This window comes from Megalopta genalis, chromosome 4, assembly GCF_051020955.1.
Source record: "Megalopta genalis isolate 19385.01 chromosome 4, iyMegGena1_principal, whole genome shotgun sequence".
Classification (NCBI taxonomy): Eukaryota; Metazoa; Arthropoda; class Insecta; order Hymenoptera; family Halictidae; genus Megalopta; species Megalopta genalis.
This window is the reverse complement of record NC_135016.1, coordinates 41474-65025: the sequence shown is the minus strand read 5'-3', so window position 1 is coordinate 65025 and position 23552 is coordinate 41474. Positions and strand designations below refer to the sequence as shown.

The window sequence follows — 23552 nt, the reverse complement described above, 5'->3', positions numbered from 1 at the left end:
TGCCGCCTCTCCCGCCACGAGGTAAAGTGTGACAGGAGGGCCCCGGCGACCCGCTCGCCGGCGTGAGAACAGAGTTCCGCACGCCATTTGACAAGCGCTAGTCGCCGGGCCCGGAGCTCGTACGCCTCGACCGTCTCTCGCTCCGGCTGGTCCCCCCGAGCCCCGGCAGCGACGCGTATAAGCCTATAAATATAGGCGCGCATCGCCGCCTGAAGCTCGAAGGGAATTTCTCCCGCCAGAGCAAGCGCCGCCACGGTAGACGTGGTGCGGTAACCTGTAATATGACGGATGGCCATCCGCCTTTGCATCCGGCGCAGTAATAAAACCCTGCGCCGGCTGGCCATCACAGCTGGCGCCCAAATTGGAGCGCCATACAAAGCCATGGACCGCACCACGCCCAAGTACAGACGGCGCACCCAATCCCCTGGCCCCCCGAGGTTGGGTAATAGGCGGCCTAACGAGACCGCCACACCATCCACTCGGGGGACAAGGCGGTCAAGGTGCGCATCGAAGCTCCAGTGGCTGTCGAGGATCAGTCCAAGATACTTCATCTTGGACTTCACCTCGACGCAGGCTTCTCCCACTCGGATCCACGATCTGGCCGGTGGCCGGGACAGAGGCCGTCTGGTTTCACGGACGGCCGTCTCCGGGGCTATTGTCAGCCCCAGATCGTGGATCCTCGCGACGACGGCAGCCACCGCATCCTCCGCTCGTCGGATGGTCCTCTCGAAGGTGTCCCCGACGGCGACCACCAACGTGTCGTCCGCGTAGCAGACGATGGTGGCACCGTCGGGCAGGGAGGCCTTCTCCAGGACCGCGTTGTATCCCAGGCCCCACAGGAGAGGTCCTAAGACGGACCCCTGCGGGACCCCGCGGTCCACCTCCCTCCAAATCATCCCGTGCCGGCCCGGGTATTCTACCCACCTGCCCCGCAGGTAGGCCCCAATCACCCGCCTTAAATAGGGAGGCACCTGGTGTTCTACCAGGGCCTCCCTAATGGCGGACCAGGGCAGGGTGTTGAATGCATTGACGATATCAATCGATACCGCCATGCACACCCATCCCCTTGCCACGGCATCCTCCGAGAGGGACTTGAGACGGTCGATTGCATCGACCGTCGATCGTCCCTCCCAGAAGCCGAAATGGCAGTCCGCCAGATCGGGGCCGTCCCGGGACAGGTGCCTGGAGAGGCGAGCAACAATAATCTTTTCGAAGATCTTGCCCACCTCATCCAGGAGACAAATGGGCCTGTACGCGGAGGGAGAATCCGTAGGCTTCCTTAAGCGGACCATCCGACCTACCTTCCAGAGATCGGGGAAAATCCCCGACCTCAGGAGCCTGTTAAAAAGCTCCTTGAGCCACTCGCCCAGGACGCCCATGGCGAGCAGCCAGACCCGACCGGGGATACCGTCCGGCCCCGGGGCAGTATTCTTGCCCAGGAGCCATTTGACGACCCCGGCCATTTCCTCTGGCCGGGACGCCTCCCCACTAGTAGGGAATAAGGCGCCCACGACCCGTCTGAGCATCCCCGGATCCAGGCTCTCCGTCACGGGGGGCGCCCAAGGACGTAATCGTCCCATTGCCATCTTGTATGGGCGCCCCCACGGATCTCGACTCAGAGAGCCGAGGAAGTCGCGCTAGGCCTGCTCTTTTGTCCGCCTGATGATCAGCTGCAGGGCGATCACCTTCTCCCTGTATCGCCCATATAGCTGCGCAGCCAGCACGTCGTCTCCTCTTCGTCGTCGACGGGCGCGGGCGTACTGGCGTCGCGCGCGCGAACGCACTCAGTGCGTAAATCCGCTATGGCGCGCGACCACCAGTACACCGCCTTCCTCGGGAAGACCTTGGCCCGGGGCATGGCGACGTCGCAAATCGACGTCATGGCGCCCCGGAACCAACGAGCCTCCCCTGTCCCGTCGACGGATCCAGCCGGTGTACCTGGCCAGGCCACGATGTGGACTGCAGCCATCAGAGTGTCCTGGTCGAAACGCTTCAGCGCCCACCGCGGCTGAGGCGAACCCTCATTGGCGGGGCGACGTCGGGGTGTCGATGCGGCAGCGGAGAGGCCGAGAACAATATATCTGTGGTCAGACAATGTCTCGACCTCCTCCGCCACCCTCCACCCCGTAATACGGCGCGCGGCCGGGGCTGTTGCCCACGTGAGGTCAACAATAGAGCCCCCGTTATGCCGCACGCATGTATGGACCGAGCCCGTGTTTAGGAGACGAAGCTCAAGTCCCGCCGCCCACTCTAGCACCTCCCGGCCCCTCGTGTCCGTCCCGGGGGACCCCCAGGCCGTAGCCTTGGCATTGAAGTCCCCCAGGACCAGCATCTGACGGGGCAGGCAGCGGGAGACGCATCTTCCTACCCCGTCCAGGCTCCGTTCGAACTCTTCAAGGGACCGTCTAGGGGGCGCATAGATTGCCACAACCGCGGTGCCGCCCCAATCAACAGTCAGGAATCCCCAGCCGCGCTCGATGACCGAGCATGCCGGGGATCCCGGTCTACCTACCCAGTATATGGCGGCGGAGCCACTCGTGTCCACCATCCAATGAGGATGGTCGGGGACCCTGTATGGCTCCGTCAATACGGCCAACCCGGTACCCCGCTCGACCAGGTATTGCACAAGTAGGTCTTGTGCTCTGGCCGAGTGGTTCAGGTTGGCCTGTATTATGAGGCCACTAGGCCCCATTATACGCCCACTTCGATGTCCATCGCGGCCGCGGGAGCGGTGGCGTCTGGAGCTGTATTTGCTCCATCCGCCCCCGCGGGCGCGACGGTGGCATCAAGTGATGCCATATTCTCTTTGTTAGCTACGGTGGTCGCCGCCTTGGCCACCGTGACTTTCTTCTCCTTGGTCTTACTATATTTATTATGCGGCTTTTTGCCGCCTCCCCTGCCTCTCTTCGCACCGGCGGGACACGCCCGGCTGCCGAGGCGGTGGCCAGCCGGCCTGCCCGCGTTCGCACAAATCGTGCAATTGGGAGCAGCTGAACAGCTAGCCACCTTATGGTCCCGGCTGCCGCATCCATAGCAGCAGCCGGTCCTGTCCTCGGCGGCAGTGCACCGCTCCCTGGTGTGACCAACACCAAGGCAGCGGTAGCACTGCAGGGGCCGGGCGCTGAGGGCCTCAACCGTCGCCAGGGTCCAGCCCACAGTCAACCCCCCTGCGACCGCAACTTTACGAGCGGCCGCAGCAGGGCACTGGACCCAGATGGTGCCCAGTCCTGAGGGGGAATACCGGATTTCGCTGGTCCTCACATCCCCCTCAGAGCACCCTCCAACACGGGCGACGGCCGCAGCAACCTCCGCCGGCGTGGTCGAATCGACCAGGCCGCGCACCCTCAAATCGGTCTTTTTGACAGGGCGCGCGACTTTCACGCCGGTTCCCGCTAGTGCGTCGGCCACTTTCGTGGTGAGGGCAGTGGCCTTAGCAGCACCATCAGCGCCTGGAACTTCCAGGATGATTGCACCAGTCACCGCCCTCCGCGGCCTTAGCGAGGCGATGCCAACCTCCGCAAGGTCGACCTTCGACCTCGCGGTGGCCATCGCCTGCGCATAAGTCATAGCCCCGCCAGCCGGGACCGTGATGGTCACCGAGGCTGTACGGGGATGACGCGGAGGCAGGAGAGCCTTTTTCGGGGGCGCCGGGGCCACCCACCCCGCCCTCTTCCCGGTCATTGAGGCCCTGACGGCCGCTGCAGATTCAACCGCAGCAGTTGCCTTTTTGGCCTTTCGGCCAACCACCCTCGACCACGCCTCCTGGTTTGTAGGCGTGGCGGAAAGCGGCAAAGCGCTTGGGGTGGCTCGGGTAGAGGGCACCGGCTGGGCTGCCCCAGCGACCCCAGATTTCCCCTTCTTTTTTTTCTTTCTTTTCTGCCGCCCCTCCCCGTCCTTAGGCGGAGGGGGGACAGATGGTATGGATGCCGCCGGTCGCGTGCCCTGCACCCACGTCACAATCTCTTTTCTAAACGATGCCAATTTGGCATCGATTAGAGCCCCAAACTGTGCCAGCAGATCCGCTGGCACCGTCGCAAGTGGGGGCAAGGATTTTCCTCGTCCCAAGCATTGAGGCGCTTGGTTACCAGCGACCGATGGCGGCACCACATCCTCCCTGAGGAACAGCGGCGGGGGCAACGCGACAGTAGCCGGCCTCCCCTCCACCGCCTGAAGTAGCCGGGCTACTTCCGCCCGTAGCTCCTTCATTTGTCCCTGTAGGAGGGCATGGCGGTGGCGGTCTGTGGCCACCCAGGGCGGGAGATAACCCCCGAACTAGCCCTCGCGTAGGAGGGTTGATCGGCCGAGTCGATGGGTGTATCGGCGATGAAGGCATTAGAGACCGTCAGTGCGTCGTACATGTAGTACTTCGCATAATGGCGAGGCCCTGATTTAGCATACGGGCTGTGGCGTGTTCTTTGTACAGCACTGTATGTGCTGTATGACTTCCGACTGGGGAACTGTTGTCACTCGTGGCATCAGTTCCCCAGTTTACGTTAAACGGTTTTTCAGACCGTTTTTCGTGGGCGGAACACGCCACTAGACAACACTCCGCTGGGCTCAGGAATACATGGGATGCAATCAATCCCCTGGGCAACCCAGGCCGCAAGGGGCAAACGTGCCCTAGCCACACTTGAGCCTCCACGAAAAAGGTACCGCTGGATAGCTCGTGTTCTTAAATACGCAGCGAACTGAACGAAGTGTGGTGGAGAGGAAGAGGCAGCCTCTCCGACTGCTGTCTCCCACGTGTTTGCCGTGCGTGGCGACCCTTGTCGTCGGAAAAGAGGATCCTGGGATCTGAGGGGGCCCTCTCCTGCGGGTGAGACGTCCCCAACACGTACCTTTGGCCTCTGCTTCGGCTAGATGGGCGGCAGGACGAGAAAAGCAGCCCTGGTCCAGTCAATCGGCTTGGAACGACCACACGCTTCGGCAAGTGCGTTCTGCTGGGCGAGGACGCGGGCTGGGTAAGGAAACCGACCCAGCCAGCAGACTAGATCCGGTGCGTAGCCCTAACTCAGCCTTTGGCGGGTTCCAAATTGTGCGGGTCGGTGGTGGACGGGGAGCGCACTGGATGAAAGACCAAGACATATTATGGGTCTTAACGAAAATGAAAAACAAACAAAAACAACCAAGCGTTCAAAGACGACGGGTCCAGCTCCTACTCGGAGTGAAGCCGTCGCCGCAGACGCGGGAACTGCAAATGCAGCTGTCAGTCCCCCCGCGTCTGTGAGAAAGACAAGATCCGGGAAGGTGATTAATATCGCCAGTCCTCGTGTGATCTTGCAAAGATGTGTGACTCCCACGCGAGCGGTCTCGGTGAAAACCGAGCCCACGGTAGAAGGTACGCCGGACACCGGTAACGTGGTAGTAATCGAACGAGTCGGAGACACGTCACTCGTGAAGGTGCAGTCGGCACCCGAGCGTGTCGAGGACCCTAAAGGTGACGGTTGGCAAACCGTCACCAAAAAGTCGAAGCGAGCCAAGCCGGGCGCACCCACCGGCAAGGCCGCAGTAAACCGGGCCAGGAGACCGAAGGGGACGTTCTCCGGGCAAAAGGTACGGCCTCTCGATCTCGTAAGAGACGAAGCCTTTAGGCGAGTGTCCGAAATACGGACCTTTTGCTTTCGTCCTGAGTCGAAAGTCAATAAGGAGTCCGGGTCAAAGATACTCGCCGAGGTTGAGGCACTCAACGAGTTGGTTCAGGAGCTTATTCAACGGAATAGCTTCGTCGAAGGGCAACTCGCCGCGGTCAGGGCGGACCTAAAAGCGCGTCCTGCCGTAATGAGTGCGATGCGACCTGGGCCGTCCAAGGGAACTCTCCCGAAGACGGCCTGCAACGCCGCGCAGTCGACTTACGCCCATGTGAACAAAGTCGACTGCAAAGGAGCTTCTCCGGAAGCGGGGAGACGGCCACAATCGCAGCATGTGGTAAAAATCTTCCCGCCGAAGGAAAAAGGACAGAGCAGCGAAGTTACGAAGGTTACTGTTCTGTCCCTCATTAAACCAGCGAAGGAGGCGATCCGAGTAAAGTCCGAGAAATCTGCTGGCCAGACACCCCCGCCCCGCCCGGGGGGGAGGGGGCCGGGACGGGGGTAGTGCGGGTTTTGACCCGCTAAAACCCCCCACGGCGGCCTAGGGCGCTGGCGAGTAGCGGGGGAGCCACGGGAACTCGTACAGAACACAACCGCGGCTCCCCCTCGCCTGGCCGGCCACCAGGATGGAATGGCGGTGGCCGGCCGCGTCCCGGGGGGGAGATTTGTACTCCCCCCATGAATCATCTTGCTTCGGCGGTGCGGGGGACCGCACCCCACACCGCCTCGTCCTCCCAATATGGGGAGGACAGCTTCAGTTGGGGGGGGGGCGGGCGGCGGGCAATTAAACCAGTAATCTGGTACACCCGCCGCCCACCTATTCTCATCTGCTCGGGGGGGGGGCTCTAGGCGTGGGCGCACACGCCGCACCCCACGCTCACGGCGACCCCGCTCGGCAGCCTCCTTCTGCAGCATCACCTCTTCGCAGAAGGTGATGGCCGCCGCCCATTTTCTTGGGCTCTCCAGCATGGCCCCAACTAAGCTGGAGAGAGCGAGGTCGCGACCATGTTCCCGTCTTAGGACTCGTCGCAGCACTGAAAAGGCGGGGCATACCTCCAGTGTATGCTGCGCCGAGTCCTCCTCCGCGCCACAGTGGTGGCACACCGTCGTCGCTTCCCGACCGATGCGACACAGGTACACACCGAAGCAGCCATGCCCGGTGAACACCTGCGTCGCACGGTAGGTGAGCCTGCCAAACCGCCTCTCCCGCCACGAGGTGAAGTGCGGCAGGAGAGCCTCAGGGACGCGCTCGCCGGCATGGGAACAAAGCTCCGCATGCCATCTGGCGAGCGCAAGTCCCCGAGCCTTGAGCTCGAAGCACTGGACCGCCTCCTGCTCCGGCGGGTCCCCCCGAGCCCGGCCAGCGACGCATATGCGCCTATAAACATAGGCGCGCATCGCCGCCTGCAGCTCGAAGGGAATTTCTCCCGCCAGAGCAAGCGCCGCCACGGTAGACGTGGTGCGGTAACCCCGTATGAGGCGAAGGGCCATTTGCCTCTGAAGCCGGCGCAACAACAAAGTGATGCGCCGGCTTGCCCTCGCGGACGGCGCCCAGATCGGGGCGCCGTACAAGGCCATGGACCGCACCACGCCTAGGTATAGGCGACGCACCATGTTATCCGGTCCCCCGAGATTGGGCAACAGGCGGCCGAGCGAGGCCGCCGCCCTCTCAACCCGGGGGACGAGGCGGCCGAAATGCGCCCCGAATCTCCAGTGGCTGTCGAGGATCAGTCCGAGATATTTGATCTCGGACTTCACCTCGACGCAGGCTCCTCCAACCCAGATCCACGATCCGGCCGGTGGCCGCGACCGAGGCCGTCCAAACCAGACGGCCTCGGCCTTCTCCGGGGCCATCTTCAGCCCCAGATCGTGGATCTTCGCGACGACGGCTGCCACCGCAACCTCCGCTCGTCGGTTGGTCCTCTCGAAGGTGTCCCCGACGGTGACCACCAACGTGTCGTCCGCATAGCAGACAAGGGTGGCACCGTCGGGCAGGGAGGCCTTCTCCAGGACTGCGTTATATCCCAGGTCCCACAGGAGTGGTCCTAACACGGACCCCTGTGGGACCCCGCAGTCCACTTCCCTCCGTATCGTCCCGTACCGGCCCGGGTATTCCACCCACCTGTCCCGCAGGTAGGCCCCGATCACCCGCCTCAGATAGGGAGGCACCTGGTGTTCAACCAGGGCCTCCCTAATGGCGGACCAGGGCAGGGTGTTAAACGCGTTGACGATGTCGATCGACACCGCCAAGCACACCCCGCCCCGTGCCACGGCATTGTCCGAGAGGGACTTTAGACGGTCGATTGCGTCGACCGTCGATCGCCCCTCCCGGAAGCCGAACTGGCAGTCCGCCAGATCGGGGCCGACGCGGGACAGGTGCCTGGTGAGGCGGGCAGCAATGATCTTTTCAAAGATCTTGCCCACCTCGTCCAGGAGGCAAATGGGCCGGTACGCGGAGGGAGAATCCGCAGGCCTCCCATCCTTCCTTAAGAGGACCATCCGACTTCTCCTCCAGAGGTCCGGGAACACCCCGGACCTCAGGAGCCCGGAGAAGAGGCTTCTGAGCCTCCCGCCCAGGACGCTCATGGCAAGCAACCAGACCCGGCCGGGGATACCGTCCGGCCCCGGGGCAGTATTCTTGCCCCGAAGCCATTTGACTACCCCGGCCATTTCCTCCGGCGCGACCTCCAGATCCGGGGACCACTCATGTCCCTCTAGCTGAGGGACGGGCCGGGACGCCTCCCCGCTGACGGGGAATAACGCGACCACGACCCGTCCGAGCATCCCCGGATCCAGGCTTTCCGTCAGAGGGGGCGCCCAGGAACGCAAACGTCCCATCGCCATTTTGTATGGGCGCCCCCACGGATCTCGGTTCAGAGACCCGAGAAAGTCGCGCCAGGCCTGGCTGTTCGCCTGCCTGATTGCCAGCTGCAGGGCGACCACCTTCTCCCTGTATCGCCCATACAGCTGGATAGCCAGCTCCACGTCGGAACGTCGACGTCGACGGGCGCGGGCGTACTGGCGTCGCGCGCGGACGCACTCTGTGCGTAAATCCGCTATCGCGCGCGACCACCAGTACACCGCCTTCCTCGGGAAGACCCTGGCCCGGGGCATGGCGACGTCGCAAATCGACGTCATTGCGCCCCGGAACCAATGGGCCTCCCTTGTCCCGTCGACTGGCCCGGCCGGAGTCGCCGGCCAGGCCACGACGTGGGCTGCCGCCATCAGAGCGTCCTGGTCGAGGCGCTTCAGCGCCCACCGCGGCTGAGGCGATCCCTCATCAGCGGGGCGACGTCGGGGCGTCGATGGGGCGGCGGAGAGGCCGAGAACAATGTACCTGTGGTCGGACAGCGTCTCGACCTCCTCCGCCACCCTCCACCCCGTAATACGGCGCACGGCCGGGGGCGTTGCCCATGACAGGTCAACGATGGACCCCCCGTTATACCGCACGCACGTATGGACCGAGCCCGTGTTTAGGAGACAGAGCCCGAGTCCCGCCGCCCAATCAAGCACCTCCCGGCCCCTCGGGTCCGTCCTGGGGGAACGCCAAGCTGAAGACTTGGCGTTGAAGTCCCCCAGGACCAGCACCGGACGTGGCTGGCAGCGAGAGACGCATCTCCCCACCACGTCCAGGTACTGTTCAAACTCCTCGAGGGACCACCTCGGAGGTGCGTAGATCGCCACAACCACGGTGCCGCCCCAGTCAACGGCCAGGTATCCCCGGCCGCGCTCGATAACGGAGCACGCCGGGGACCCCGGCCGGCCTGCCCATATTATAACGGCGGAGCCGTCCAAGTCCCCCATCCAATGTGGATGGTCGGGAACCCGGTACGGCTCCGCCGCTACGGCCATCCCGGCACCCCGCTCGGCCAGGAATTGCACAAAGAGGTCTTGTGCCCTAACCGAGTGGTTCAGGTTGGCCTGAATAATAGGGCCAGTAGGCCCCATTACTCCGGTGCCTCTATCTCCATCGCCGCCGCGGGAGCGGTGGCGTCTGGGGTTTTATCAGCCCCAACCGCCCCCGCGGGCGCGATGGTGGCATCCTTAGGTGCCAAATCCTTTTTATTATTAGGAGCTGCCACGGCGGCTGCCGCCTTGGCCGTCGTGGTTCTCTTCCCCCTGCCTCCTCTGCCGCGTCTCGCGCTGGCAGGGCACGCCCGGCTGCCGAGGCGGTGGCCGGCCGGCTTGCCAGCACCCGCGCAAAGCGGGCACTTTGGCTGTTCAGTGCAGCCAGCCACCTTGTGGTCCTGACTGCCGCACCCAAAACAGCAGCCGGACCGATCCTCGGCCGCAGTGTACCGCTGCCTTGTGTGGCCTAAGCCAAAGCAGCGGTAGCACTGCAAGGGGCGGGCGCTGAGGGCCTCCACCGTCGCCTGGGTCCAGCCCACTGTCAGCTTGCCAGCGACCGCAACTTTGCGCGCGGCCGCAGCAGGGTACTGGACCCAGAGGGTGCCCAAACCAGAGGGGGAAGACCGGATTTCGCCAGTCCTCACATCCCCCCGGTCGCACCCTCCCACACGGGCGACAGCTGCGGCGACCTCCACCGGCGTGGTCGAGTCGACCAGGCCGCGCACCCTAAGGTCGGCCTTTTTGATTGGGCGCGCGACCTTCACGCCGGTCCCTGCCAGCGCGTCAGCCATCTTAGAGGCCAGGGCAGTGGCCTTGGCTGCTCCATCAGCTCAGGGGACCTCTAAAATTATTGCCCCCGTCACCGCTCTCCTGGGCTTCAGCGAGGCGATGCCAAGTTCTGCCAGGTCTATTTTGGACCTGGCAGTGGCCATCGCCTCGGCGTAACTCATCGCCCCGCCGGCCGGTACCGTTAGAGTAACGGCAGCCGTGCGGGGCGGACGTGGCGGCAGGGGAGCCCTTTTGGGAGCAGCCGGTGCCACCCGCTTCGCCGCCTTCTGGGTCAAAGCAGCCTTGGCAGCTGCCGCAGGTTTATCTGCCTTCTTTTTTGGCCTTCCGGCCAACTACCTTTGACCATACCTCAGTTGGAGGTGTGATGGAGGGCAGCGCAACAGTGGGGGCGGGCTGCATTTGTGTCGCCTTAGCGACCACAGTCCCTCCCCCACTGCCACCCTTTTTCTTTCCCCCCCCTCCTGTCCATCGGCAGGGGTGGGGCGGGCGGCACGGGTGCCGCCGATCGCGGGCCTCGCACCCGCGGGACCAGCTCCCTTCTGAACGATGCCAATTTGGCATCGATAAGGGAGCCGATCTGTGCCAGCAAGTCGGCTGGCACAGCCGCGGGTGGGGGCGAGGACCCTCCTCGCCCAGGGGACTGGGGCCCCCGAGCGCCGATAACCGGCAGCAACCCCTTGCCCCCATCAGGGGGCAGCGGCGGAGCCATCCCGGCAACAGCCGGCCCCGCCTCCACCGCTTGACGGAGTCGGGCGACTTCCGCCCGCAACTCCGCCAACTGCTCTCTTAGTTGAGCATTCTCGGCTTCCAACAGCCGGGTGGCGCTGGGAGCCGACCGAACTGCCAGCTCCGCAACGCCCACCCGGCTGCTCAGGGCCGCCGTCCGGAGGGACCGCACCGCACTGGCCTTCAGGCCCGTCGCAGCATTGGAGATTCTGGCCACATCGCCCAGGCACTCCATAACTGCCGCCGCAACGTCCCGCGTCGGGCGGCCTCGGAAATCAGCAGCGACCTCCACTTCATCCGGAAGCGGGTCGCTTGTCCTCTCAGGCCTCGGCCCCGGGGCAACCGGGTCGAAAATGCCCGCTATGAGGCTTCTCTCAGCCTCAGCCTGTCTACGTTTGGCCTCTTGGAGGCCAACGTATTGCCCGGTCGTCGGTGGCCGGCCCCGTTTCCTCGTGAAGGTGCCCGGGACGCTCTGCGACGAGTGGTGGGAGGAGACGGAGAAGTCCGACTCCTCCCCCCCGTCGCAGTCGCCAAGGCCCTCCGCAGGCCTCTTTGCGCCGCGTGTGGCAGAATGCCTCCGCGACACCGGCTCTACATATCGTTCTAGGCGCACGATTGGCTCGCACGCCTCTCCCTCTCGCTCGTTGCCCCCCTCCCCGGTTGTTTTTGTAAAAGAAGAATCCATAGTTCATCCCACGAGTGTGGTCGGAAAGGCGGTCACCCCGGGTAGAGCCGCCATACCCGGGGAAGGCTAATACGCCCGGGGGGTCGCCAGGTACCCCGGGGTTGTCCGCTAACGATTGGTGCACCCACCAACCATAGCTGGCGCTAACTCCAGCTACGCCCTCTTCACCGCGCAACACTGCTTGGGGCTAGGGATTTTTTAGAGAGGTTGTCATCCTCGCGGTCCGGCCGGTTAAGGCAAGACCCCCGTTCCTGTAAAACATGACCACAGGTTTACGGTATGTGTCCGACTTTAGTTGGCCCCTCACCTCAAGCCACTCCGGCTAGGTAGAACCTGCCAGGGAATAAAATCCCCGCCGGCACAGCCTTTAGGATCATTGGGGCACGAAGCCCCCCCACCACGACAAGGTAGCGGACACGGGGGGGATGGCTGGCAAGACCCCGGAGACAGCCAACTGGGTCGTTGCCGTCAGTCCGCAGAATCTTCAGCGGCTGAAGCAGAGGGGTAGCCGAGTTTACCTTGGATGGAACTCCTGTCGTGTACGGGATTTCGTCCAGGTGCTTCGGTGCTACCGTTGTCAACGCTTCGGGCATACCTCGAAGCGTTGTAAATTCAAGGAGGATGTGTGCGGTCACTGCTCCCAAAAGGGGCATACCTTCACGCTCTGTAGCAAGAAGAGTGAACCTCCGGTCTGCTCTAATTGCAAGGACAGAGGGTGGGCTAGTGCACACAAGTCGCGGGACCCAGCTTGCGCTTCCTATCAGGCGGCACTAGCTTTGGAGTCGTCCCGTGTCCGACTTGAGTGACGGGCAGACGTGGACTTGTCCACTCCGCCATTCGAACGGCATGCTGGGCGGACCCCTCGGGGTTCGCCCCCTCGGGCCAGGCTGAAGCCCCTCTTGCGGAGATAAATTGACTTTAACACTACTCCGTCAAGAGTGCCTGGATTGGGTTGGACTCGAGGTGGCAGCGGGAGTCGCACGTTGTCTTCCCCTGTCACGATAACGAACGAGGGTAGAGCCAGACCATCGGCACGCGTCGAGAGAGCGGCTAGTATAGTCCACATAGGACCCAGGCATAGCCCATCTTAAGACTCACAACGACGACACTAACTGTAGGAGGGCATTGCTACTAAGAGAGCTGTTCTGTCGATCGTAAAACCTGCGAAGGAGACGATCCGGGTCAGATCGGTTCGACGCATCCACTCCGGTGGCATCGTCGTCGAAACCGATCGCAAGGAAGACCTAAAAGCCTTCGTAGGGAATAAGAAGCTGGCGAGTGCGGGACTGTCCGTCTCCTTGCCTAGCAAACGGGACCCCGAGGTCCTGATTTATGATATTCCGAAAGGGATGGGCAAGGAGGAAATTGCCTCCAGTCTTTGGAGGCAAAACCTCTCTGAGGCGTCCCAGAAGGATGTGCCTTCGGGTGTTCGGGTCAGTCGCATGGCTGGCAAGACCCCGGAGACAGCCAACTGGGTAGTGGCCGTCAGTCCGCAGATTCGTCGGCGGCTGGCGCAGAGAGGGGACCGGGTGTACCTCGGGTGGAGTTCCTGTCGTGTGCGGGACTTCATACAGGTCACCCGATGCTATAAGTGCCAGCGTTTCGGGCACACGGCGAAGCGCTGCAAATTCAAAGAGGATGTCTGCGGACATTGTGCCGAAAAAGGGCACGGGTATGCGCTCTGTAACAGGAAGAGCAAGCCTCCGGTTTGCTCCAACTGTAAAGACAGAGGGCGACCATCTGAGCATAAGTCGCGAGACCCGGCCTGCGCCTCCTATCAGGAAGCGCTGGTTTTGGAGATGTCTCGTATAAGACATGAATAATTTGAATCTCGAATGGATAGTACAAACGACCGGCGACGCTCGAGAGTCATACGGGTCATGCAGCATAACATGCAGCGGGCCCGAAACGTGACCGACGAAGTCCGGACTGAGATGCATAGGCGAGGGGTAGATGTGTTGCTTGCACAAGAGCCATATAGCTGGCGGGGTACTGTGCCCGGGCTAGGCTTGAGAACGAGGCTGATCACGGCAGGCGATCCGGTGATGGCTGCAATAGCGGTCAGAAACCCGGATCTAACCGTGGTCAAAGTCTCTAACTTGTGCGACACGCATTTGTCCTGTGTCAGCATCTCGGGTTCGTTTGGGAGCTTCTTCCTGATCAGCCAGTACTTTCAATGGTCCGATGACGTTGAATCAGGTCTGGCGCGGTTGGAGAGAGCTCTTTCCGCACTTAAGCATAACCGAGTCATTATCTCTGCCGACGTTAACACAAAATCAGCCCAGTGGGGCAGCGCGGAGACGGACGTGAGAGGCCGTAAACTCGAAGAGTTTATCGTGAGCCATGGCTTGGTTGTCTTGAACGAGGCTGGAAACGCTCCGACGTTTTCCAGCCCTAGTGGACAGTAATACATCGACGTCACACTATCGACACCTGATATTTGCGACAAGGTGCGAGGTTGGAAGGTCCGCGAGGACCTGACGACCAGCGACCACCGAGTCATAGAGTTTTCTTTGAGTTTTTGCGCCGAGGACGGTGCTGCCGAAATTAGTAGCAACAGCAGCACCAACCGGAACGGATTATTACCAAGGTTCCGACTCCGAAGCGCAAAATGGCCCGAGTTCGACAAGGCGCTGCAGGAAAGTAAGAGGAGTATATCCCCCAATCCATTGAACAATAAGGGGGAAGTCGAACATCTAGCACAGGAGATCGAAAGAATGATCGTCCAAGCGTGCGACTCCTCGATGCCAACCAAGCAGTGGCATTCAAAATCCGTCCCATGGTGGACGGCCGACCTGACGAGGCAAAAGAGGCGAGTCTATAAACTTAGACGAGCCTCGCAGAACGCAGCATGTTCAGAGGAGCAGAGAGCGGCCAAGAGGACCGAGTATCTCAAACAGAGAAAGGCTTACAAAGCCGCCATCAAAGCTGCTCGGTCGCACAGCTGGCGTGCATTCGTGACCGAGCAGGGAAACAAGGAACCCTGGGGCCTCATTTATAAGATCACGAGGCAGAAGATGACAGCCAGCACGGTCATCTCAAATATAAATCTTAACACTGCCCAGGGTTACACTACAGACTGGGACTCCACCGCTTCCGCGCTGCTGGAGGGGTTAATTCCGGACGATAGCCCCGCGTATGACTCCCCGGATCATGCGCGAGTCAGGAGGGAAGCTGCCATCGAGCCGGAGAGTGAGGACGCCAGTCCCTTCACCCTCTCGGAGCTCAGATCGGCGGTCAACCGACTGAAGAGCGGCAAGTGTCCAGGCCTAGATCGGATCGAGCCGGAGATTCTAAAACGTTCGTTTAATACGATCTCACGCGAGCTCCTCCGACTCTACAACGGATGCCTGGCACACGGAGTCTTTCCCGTGGAATGGAAAGTCGGGTCCATCATTACCATCCTTAAAGGACCCGAGAAACCTGAAACGGAGATAAAGTCCTACAGACCAATATGCTTGCTTTCGGTCGTAGGCAAAGTCTTGGAGAAGCTAATCGCTACGCGATTAGCTAGTTCGTTTTTGCACCCCGACTACGCCTCCGATCGGCAATACGGATTCAGGCCGCATCGATCCACGACTGATGCCGTGGTAAAGATGAGGGAGCTTGCGTCCGGTCGAGAGGAAAAGTACGTCGTGGGTCTGCTCTTCGACATTGCTGCGGCCTTTGATAATGTCTGGTGGCCAAGCATACTCAACGCGTTGAGGAAGCGAGGCTGCCCAAAAAACCTATTTAGATTGGTGGTCGACTACTTCGACGGCCGCGTGGTGACTATGGTGTCTGATCGCGGTGCAGTGCGGAAGAAAGTCACTAAGGGCTGCCCACAGGGATCAATTCTTGGTCCGAGCTGTTGGAACTTAGTCTTCGACGAGGTTCTACAGCTCTTATCGAACGCCGGGCTCGCTTGCGAGCCCATCGCCTATGCAGACGACCTTCTTGTCTTGATCTTTGCGAACAGCAGGAAGGGTCTAGAAAGCAATGGCCAATTGGTTGTGGACACCATTTCTCGCTGGTGCGACCAGCAGAAATTGTCGCTGTCTGCAACCAAGACCGAGATGATATTCTTGAAAGGCTCTCTCGACAGAGAGAGGCCACCTGTGATAAAAGTAGGAGGTCGGAATATTGCCGTCAAGGACTTTGTGCGTTACCTTGGCGTGCATTTTGACTCTGGACTGGGTATCCATTCCCACGTCGAGTATTTGAATGCTAAGTCCTTGCGAACGTTTAATGCGCTAGCAAGGATTGCTAAGTCGAACTGGGGATTGGGATATCGGACGATGCGTACTTTGTACCGCGGCTTGTTTGTCCCAATCGTCACGTATGCTGCCGCGGGCTGGGCAGACCGCCTTACCTCTGGGACGAGTAAAGTGCTCACCAGGGCGCAGAGGTATGTTCTGCTTGGCTGCGTTAAAGCCTACAGGACAGTCTCCACTGATGCGATCCCCGTGATCGCCGGGGAGATACCTGTGGACTTGGCGATAGCGGAGTTCAGCTGCGTGTACAAAGCCAGGAAGAAACTCGGGTTCCAACATGGAACCTATCAAGTGAGTCAGGCCGAATTGGCTGACGAAGTCGTCACCGAAGCCCAAGTTCGCAGAAGGCTGAGGGAGGCGACTTTAGAGATGTGGCAGCAGAGATGGTCGTCCTCGACGAAGGGTAGGGAAACCTTCCAATACTTCGGCGAGGTATCAGACCGACTCTCAGCGAGCTGGATCAGAGTCGACCATGATGTAGCGCAGTTCTTGAGCGGACACGGAGACTTCCGTGCGAAGCTCAAGACGTTCGCCCTGGTCGACGACGAGTTGTGCGAATGTGGGGAGGAGGAAACTCCAAACCACGTCCTCTACGACTGTCAGCGTTACGTAGAGGACAGGGAACACCTACGCCAGGCGGCGATTCGAGAAGGATTTCAGTGGCCAATCGACAAAGCCAGCCTGGTGTCAGAGCAGCTGTTTAAGGAGTTCCGGAAATTCGCACGATCCGTGAGTAAGACTAAGAAACGAACATAGAACGAAACTGCATACGGAGCGTGGACTCGTCCAGCTCCGTCGATGTACGGCATGCTGGGCGAACCCCTCGGGGTTCGTCCCCTCGGGCCAGGCTGAAGCCCCTCTTGCGGAGATAAAAGACTTTAACACTACTCCGTAAGAGTGCCTGGATTGGGTTGGACTCGAGGTGGCAGTGGGAGTAGCACGCTGTCTTCCCCTGATACGATAGTGAACGAGGGTAGAGCCCGAACATCAGGCATAAGTTGCAAGAGCGGCCGGTATGGTCCACCAAGGACTTAGGTACGGCCCGTCTCTCAGAGACCACAGTTTAGACGGCAACACTAACTGTAGGAGGGCATTCTCCGCCTCTAGCAGGCGGGTGGCCTCGGAGGATGACCTAACGGCCAACTCCGAGACCCCCAACCTGCCGTTAATTGTTGCCTTCCTCAGGGCACGGGCCTGACTGCCCCTTAACCCCTTTGAGACCTCCGAGATTCTGGCTACCTCGGCCAGACTCTTCAGTACCGCGGCCTCCACGTCCCGCGTCGGGCGGTTACGGAATGTCTCCGCTACCTCGGCCTCGTCGGGGAGCGGGACACTCGACTTATATGTTCTCGGCTTCGTGTCCGCCGAATCAAACACCGCCGCCAGTTCCCCCTCCTCGTCGTCCTCCGGACGGGAGGTCCTGGCCAGTTTGTTTTTGGCCTCTGTAATCATCCACTTGAACTCAAAGAGGCCAACGTACTTGCCAGTTGTTGGCGGTCGACCCCTCTTTCTGCCAGAGCTGGTGCCCGGGACGCTCTGCGACGAGTGGTTTGAGGAAACCGAGTAATCGGATTCCTCCCCCCCCCCCCCGCCACAGTCGCCGAGGCCCGCTGCAGACCTTTTTAGACCGCGTGATGCGGATACACTCCGCAACACCGGCACCATGCACTTTTCGAGGCGCACGGTTGGTAGGCGCGCCTCCTCCCTCACCTCGTTACCCCCCTCCCCGGTTTGTTTTATTTGTGACATATCCATAGTAGTCCCACGAGTAAGGTTGGAAAAGAAGGTCACCCCGGGCAGAGCCGCCATACTCGGGGAAGGCTAATACACCCGGGGGGTCGCCAGGTACCCCGCGGTTGTCCGCTAACGATTGGTGCACCCACCAACCATAGCTGGCGCTTACTCCAGCTACACCCTCATCACCGCGCAACACTGCTTGGGGCTAGGGATTTTTTAGAGTGGTTGCCATCCTCGCAGCCCGGCCGGTAAGGCAACACCCCCGTTCCTGTAAAACGTATCTCCACCACGTTACCGGTGTCCGGCGTACCTTCTACCGTGGGCTCGGTTTTCACCGAGACCGCTCGCGTGGGTGTCACACATCTTTGCAAGGTCACACGAGGACTGGCGATTTTTATCACCTTCCCGGACCTTGTCTTTCTCGCACACGCGGGGGGACTGACAGCTGCGGTTGCAGTCCCCGCGTCTGTGGCGACGGCTTCACTCCGAGTAGGAGCTGGACCCGTCGGCTTTGAACGCTTAACAGTTTGATTTTTGCTTTTTGTATTAAGACCCATATTACGTCTTGGTCTTTCATCCAGTGCGCTCCCCGTTCACCACCGACCCGCACAATTTGGAACCCGCCATTGGCTGAGTTAGGGCTACGCACCGGATATAGTCTGCTGGCTGGGTCGGTTCCCTAACCCAGCCCGCGTCCTCGCCCAGCAGAACCCACTTGCCGAAGCGTGTGGTCGTTCCAAGCCGATTGACTGGACCAGGGCTACTTTTCTTGTGCAGCCGCCCATCTATCCTCGCGCCCTAAATTCTTCCCTGCATTGGAAGTGAAAATATATCGGATTCTTCGTGAATCTACCCTTTTCTCTTTCTAACCGAATGCGCATTCGTGTGTTTTGGAAGCTCACCCCGAATGCTTGGCACGAAGGCGCATTCTCGTAATAACGAACACTTTCTGCAAGGGTGTGTTGAACGCTCAACCCGGATGCACCGCTCATGCAGATGGTCGACTACATTGAATTACTTGTTCAATTGCATTAACGTCACGTTTGAGGGAGTAGCTTCCGTATGCCGAAATGGTCCAGTCGCAGTGATCAATTAAAGAAACTGAACCGCGAAGTGGGTCAGCGCCCGTACGTTCCGCGCAACCTGCACCACGAGTCCAGCTAGGCCATCATCGAGGCATACCTTCAACGTGCTGTTCCCAGCAAAGGCAAGGAAAACGCTTGGTCCGCCTTGATCTCCATCCACGTGGAATCGGTGGTTCACAACGTCGACGATATTCCAGCATCAGAGCTCCGTCGTACCAAGTACCGATCGCTAAAGTTGCGTATAACGTTTAGATCCGCGGTAGCCGCGAGAATAGTTTCATTTTCGGGAAACGCACCGCGGGACGTAACAGGGCCATTCCAGGGAATCTAGTCCTACCATGAGGACTTTTTCGCGAGAAGAAGTCACGTTTGCGTCCAGAGTACCACTATAATGTTGAAGCTAATGCTTGGACTGAGTACATTTCATGTAATATTATAGTTTAAGTTGTATAGTAGTAGTTTAACTATATTTTGTATATAATGTGTCTCCTTCAATAAATGTTGCTCACTGTCGGGAGGAGGATTCGGTTTCCCCCACTCCACAAGGTTCTTTTAACCCTTTCGCTACGGACACCGACTATAGACGGAAGTGCTGTGTGTACGGATGCAGACTATAATCGGTGTCCGCGAGACGTGCTGTGTGTACGGGTGCTGACTATAGTCAATGCCGCGTGACCACCTACGCTGACTCCGTTGGTAAAACAGAATCTACCGTATCGGTAGAGTATATTTTGAATCTAATGACTCGTACTTAACTAAATCCTGCTAAAAACATATTCGGCATACGAAATAAGTGTCTTCAATTTTTTCTATTGGATGGCGAAGTATTTGTAAGGCACAAAACTATAATAGAAAACAAGGATTATAATATAAAATCTCTCTTGAACCGATATAAGTCGGACAACATATTGGTTGAAAAGATTATTGTCTACTTTTACAGTTGAGGTAAATTCTGAGGTTATAAACGTTTATCTAAAAAGTTTTAGTTGTAGGTTTGCGTAAAATTTGTTTTTTAATTTTTATTTGCACCCTTCTTAAAATGTCAGGACGGAGTTGAAAAAGAATTCTATTTTTGAATGGATTAACTGATTCCGAAAATGATTCCGAGAGTGATAACGAAGATAATTTCACTCTGCACAAGAAAAGAAGGTATATATGTAATACCTCAGACTCAGAAGTAGAGAGCAATGAGAGAGACACTAACGATTATTGCGATTCGTGGACGTCAAATACATTCATCCCTAAGTTACATCCATTTACTCCAGAAAAAATAATTGATTACTTTGAACTCTTTGCTTCAGACGAATTCATGCAATTTATTGTAAATGAAACAAATGACCATTGGTAAAAAAAATAACAATAATATGAAAGATGGTGAAGCAACAACACTATCCGAAATATACTGCTTTTTGCTGTGTCATTTCCAATGACACGCAACAAGAAGTTGTCCTTAGGGAAATACTGGAGTGTAGACAAACACCTGCGTAGTGGTATTTTTGGAGAGATTATGCCTAGAGACCGCTATTTTATATTGTTATCGATGCTATATTTCAGCCAAGATATCACATCTACCAATGATAAATTATATAAAATAGGGAATGTGGTTGATATGCTCCGAAAAAATTTCAGCCAATCATTCTATCCTTACTAAAAATTATGCATCGATGAAAGTTTACTTCTATATAAAGGGCGGCTTTCATTCAAACAATACATTCCTTCAAAAAGAAGTAGATTTGGGATAAAAGCATTTATTCTTTGTGATTGTCGAACTGGTTTTGTACAATACCTTATTGTTTATGCCGGGTCATCGACTATGATCAACAGACAAAATAAGAAAATCGGAACATCGGGTGCGATAGTAGAAGCACTAATGGTGTCCTATCTAAGTAAAGGACATACAGTTTTCCTACATAATTGGGGTATTCAAGTCCAGCCTTGTGTTTAATTTATTATATAATAATCATACAAATGCGTGCGGAACCGTTGCAAAAAGGCGACAAGGAATGCCAAGGATTACTGATACACTGAGAAAAGGAGAGGCATCTTCCCGTTCAACTAAAAATTTATTAGTTGTGAAATGGATGGATAAAAAAGAAGTATGTATGCTATCCACTATGCGTACTTTAGAGTTTTCAACGGTTGTTAGGCATGGAGGAAAGAAAACTATTCAAAAACCCTTATGCGTCATAGGCTATAATAATTGTATGGGTTCTATCGACAAAGCAGACATGGTGATAAGCACTATAAATTCGACACGGAAATCTCCAAAATGGAACCGTAAATATTTTTTTCATTTGCTGGACACATGCGTGTGGAATGCATATTGTCTTTATAAGCATAACACGCGAAAACCGATATCTATAGCCAAATTTTTGAATTTAATCCGAGAAATACTGCAAAAATATCACATGAATATTTCTTATCATCATCAAAGAGGCAACAACAATCCACTACGGCTAATAGAACGGCATTTTCCTTCACTGTATAAACCATCAAGAAAAAACCGAAATAAAAGGTGCGTCGTCTGCACGGCGAACGACAAAAGACGCGAGTCTCGATATGAGTGTAAAGATTGTAATGTTGGTCTCTGCGTGGAACCATCCTTTAGAATTTACCATACTGAGTTACATTACTAAGAATTATTTTATAATTTGATATCTAACTACCTTAACTGTATTTTTATTTACAATAATAGTAAAATTGGTTAATATGTAAATTTCTGAATACTCATAATATACTCATGTATTTATGTTTTTCATATAATATGACGAAACAGTTGTTACATAACTCTTAAAAAAGTATACACACAAGAGAATTCCAAAGTACCATTGAAAGACGTAAGTGCGAACATCGAAGCCTACAGATGCGCAATGTGCACACTGCATGGCGCGGCGTCGCATTCAGTGGCGCTACTCCCGCGGAACGGACTGCCGTAGCGAAAGGGTTAAACCTCCGCTGGCGAACGCGTGGCGGTGCTCTCGCCCCTCGAGCCAGCCACGAGGGTGATTGCAGTCCTTCTTCTCTTGACCGTTGAATTGTGAACGCGCGAAGGGAAACTGTGTGCATTCCTTCTTACTAGACTTTGACTCTCTGAGGCGAGTAGACCCCACACACTTCATGCTCCGCGTTCTTCTATTATTTATTGCTTATCATTTTGCGCTCGATAACTTTTTCGGCCGGGCGACAGTTCAGTGTCGCACGTCGAGTAGAAAGCATGTGTCGGTCTACTTAGCAGTAAAACTACCTCACTGTGCTTTTAGCACCATCTCGCATAGTTCTGAACAATTTAATTCAGATCTATCCACATATTATATTAGTTTTTAGTGCTTTTCGAACAGTATGTGTCGTGTATTAACATAGATCTGGCCTCAGCCAACTATTAGAATTCACTAGTCAACCCGAGCAACAGAACTCCTGCACAGCACCGAATTGGGTGACAATGACTTAATGAACGCCAGCTCCGAGGACTCCAATTCTTCGCAGGAAACGGAAACAGTGAGTCCTACTCTTGATACTACCGTTGACCCAATTCAGGGTGTATCTTCATACCAACGAATTCAGCATGCTGGAATTAGAACCTTCGCTCCAGGAGCCGTTGTGCTCCAAAACTTCAACGCAACCTAAAGTTTATAAATCTGCTGCTTTTCAGGTACCCCTGCCCTCTGAGTTAGTAACAATCAAACCATTTGAACCCTCACCAAAAAATCTCTTGCAAACATTAAAACCAATAATTCCAAAGAAAACTGTGCATCATAGCCGAAACAAGTTCTAAATTCAAAACTGCACGTAATTACAAAAATGCTGAACAAGATTCCAGCGAGATCAACATTAATTTTCCCGTCCTTCCTAATATCTCTGTTCCCCTCGCGAGGTCGCCACCTTGATGTGGTACGGAAGCTTAAATAGCCACAATAACGCCTGGAGCGATACCGGCGGGAACTTCGGTTCCTGACAGGATCTCCCTAGCCGGTAAACAACTAAAAGCAACCTAGGGGAAGGAACCCCGAATAAGAAACCAAGTATGCAGAATTCGAAAAGGAATGATTGCAATACTAAAGCAGAAGGCGGACTTCCAGTGCCGGTGTCTGGCGAGGGTGAAAAAGCGGGCCCTGGGACGTCGTTATCCAGTGACCGCAGCGCAGCAGAGGTGGACCACTTGGCCTTTGCGGCGTTAACTGCATCAAGTGAAGAGGGCAGTAGGCTGGGACTTACCTCGGAGTATGCAGCCCTGGAGCCTCGTACGTTGTTAAGTCCTCTTGTTAACACATTACCGACCGGTAGCCTATTAACCCTTTGCGAACGAGTGTCGGCAAATAGCTGCCCAATTCTCGCGCTCTGGCTGGCGTACGTCTGTCGTCCTAAACGATAAGATACGCATGGGTATACTTGCCTTGGTGCACCGCCTGTACCTGGGCGTGGTGCGGTCTATGGCCTTATACGGCGCTCCAATATGGGCGCCGCACGTGATGACCATCCGACGCTGCACGCAATTGTTGCGCCGGCTGCAGAGGCTGAAGGCCATCCGCCTCATACGGGGATATCGCACCACGTCCACCGTGGTGGCGCTTGCGCTGGCGGGGGAACTTCCCTTCGATCTTCAGGCAGCAGTGCGTGCTTATGTTTATAGGTGCACAAGCATCGCCAGCCGTGCTCGGGGGGGGGGGGCGGAGCTAGAAACGGTCGAGGGCTACGAGCTCCGGGCCCGGCGACTAGCGTTCGCCAGATGGCGTGCCGAGCTTTGCTCCCACACCGGCGAACGCGCCCCCGGGGCTCTCTTGCCGCACTTCACCTCGTGGCGGGAGCGGCGGTTTGGCAGGCTCTCCTACCGAGCGACGCAGGT

General features: G+C 57.3%; 1 protein-coding gene across 1 annotated transcript; it reads right to left on the bottom strand.

Moving 5' to 3' along the window:
- Positions 1–1637: 1637 nt before the first annotated feature.
- LOC117227934 (uncharacterized) lies at positions 1638–2692 on the bottom strand. The gene is made up of 2 exons (XM_076520998.1): positions 2250–2692; positions 1638–1692 (listed from the first exon to the last, which is right to left on the bottom strand). The coding sequence occupies exons 1-2, from the start codon at positions 2690–2692 to the stop codon at positions 1638–1640; spliced, it is 498 nt and encodes a 165-aa protein (XP_076377113.1).
- Positions 2693–23552: the final 20860 nt, after the last annotated feature.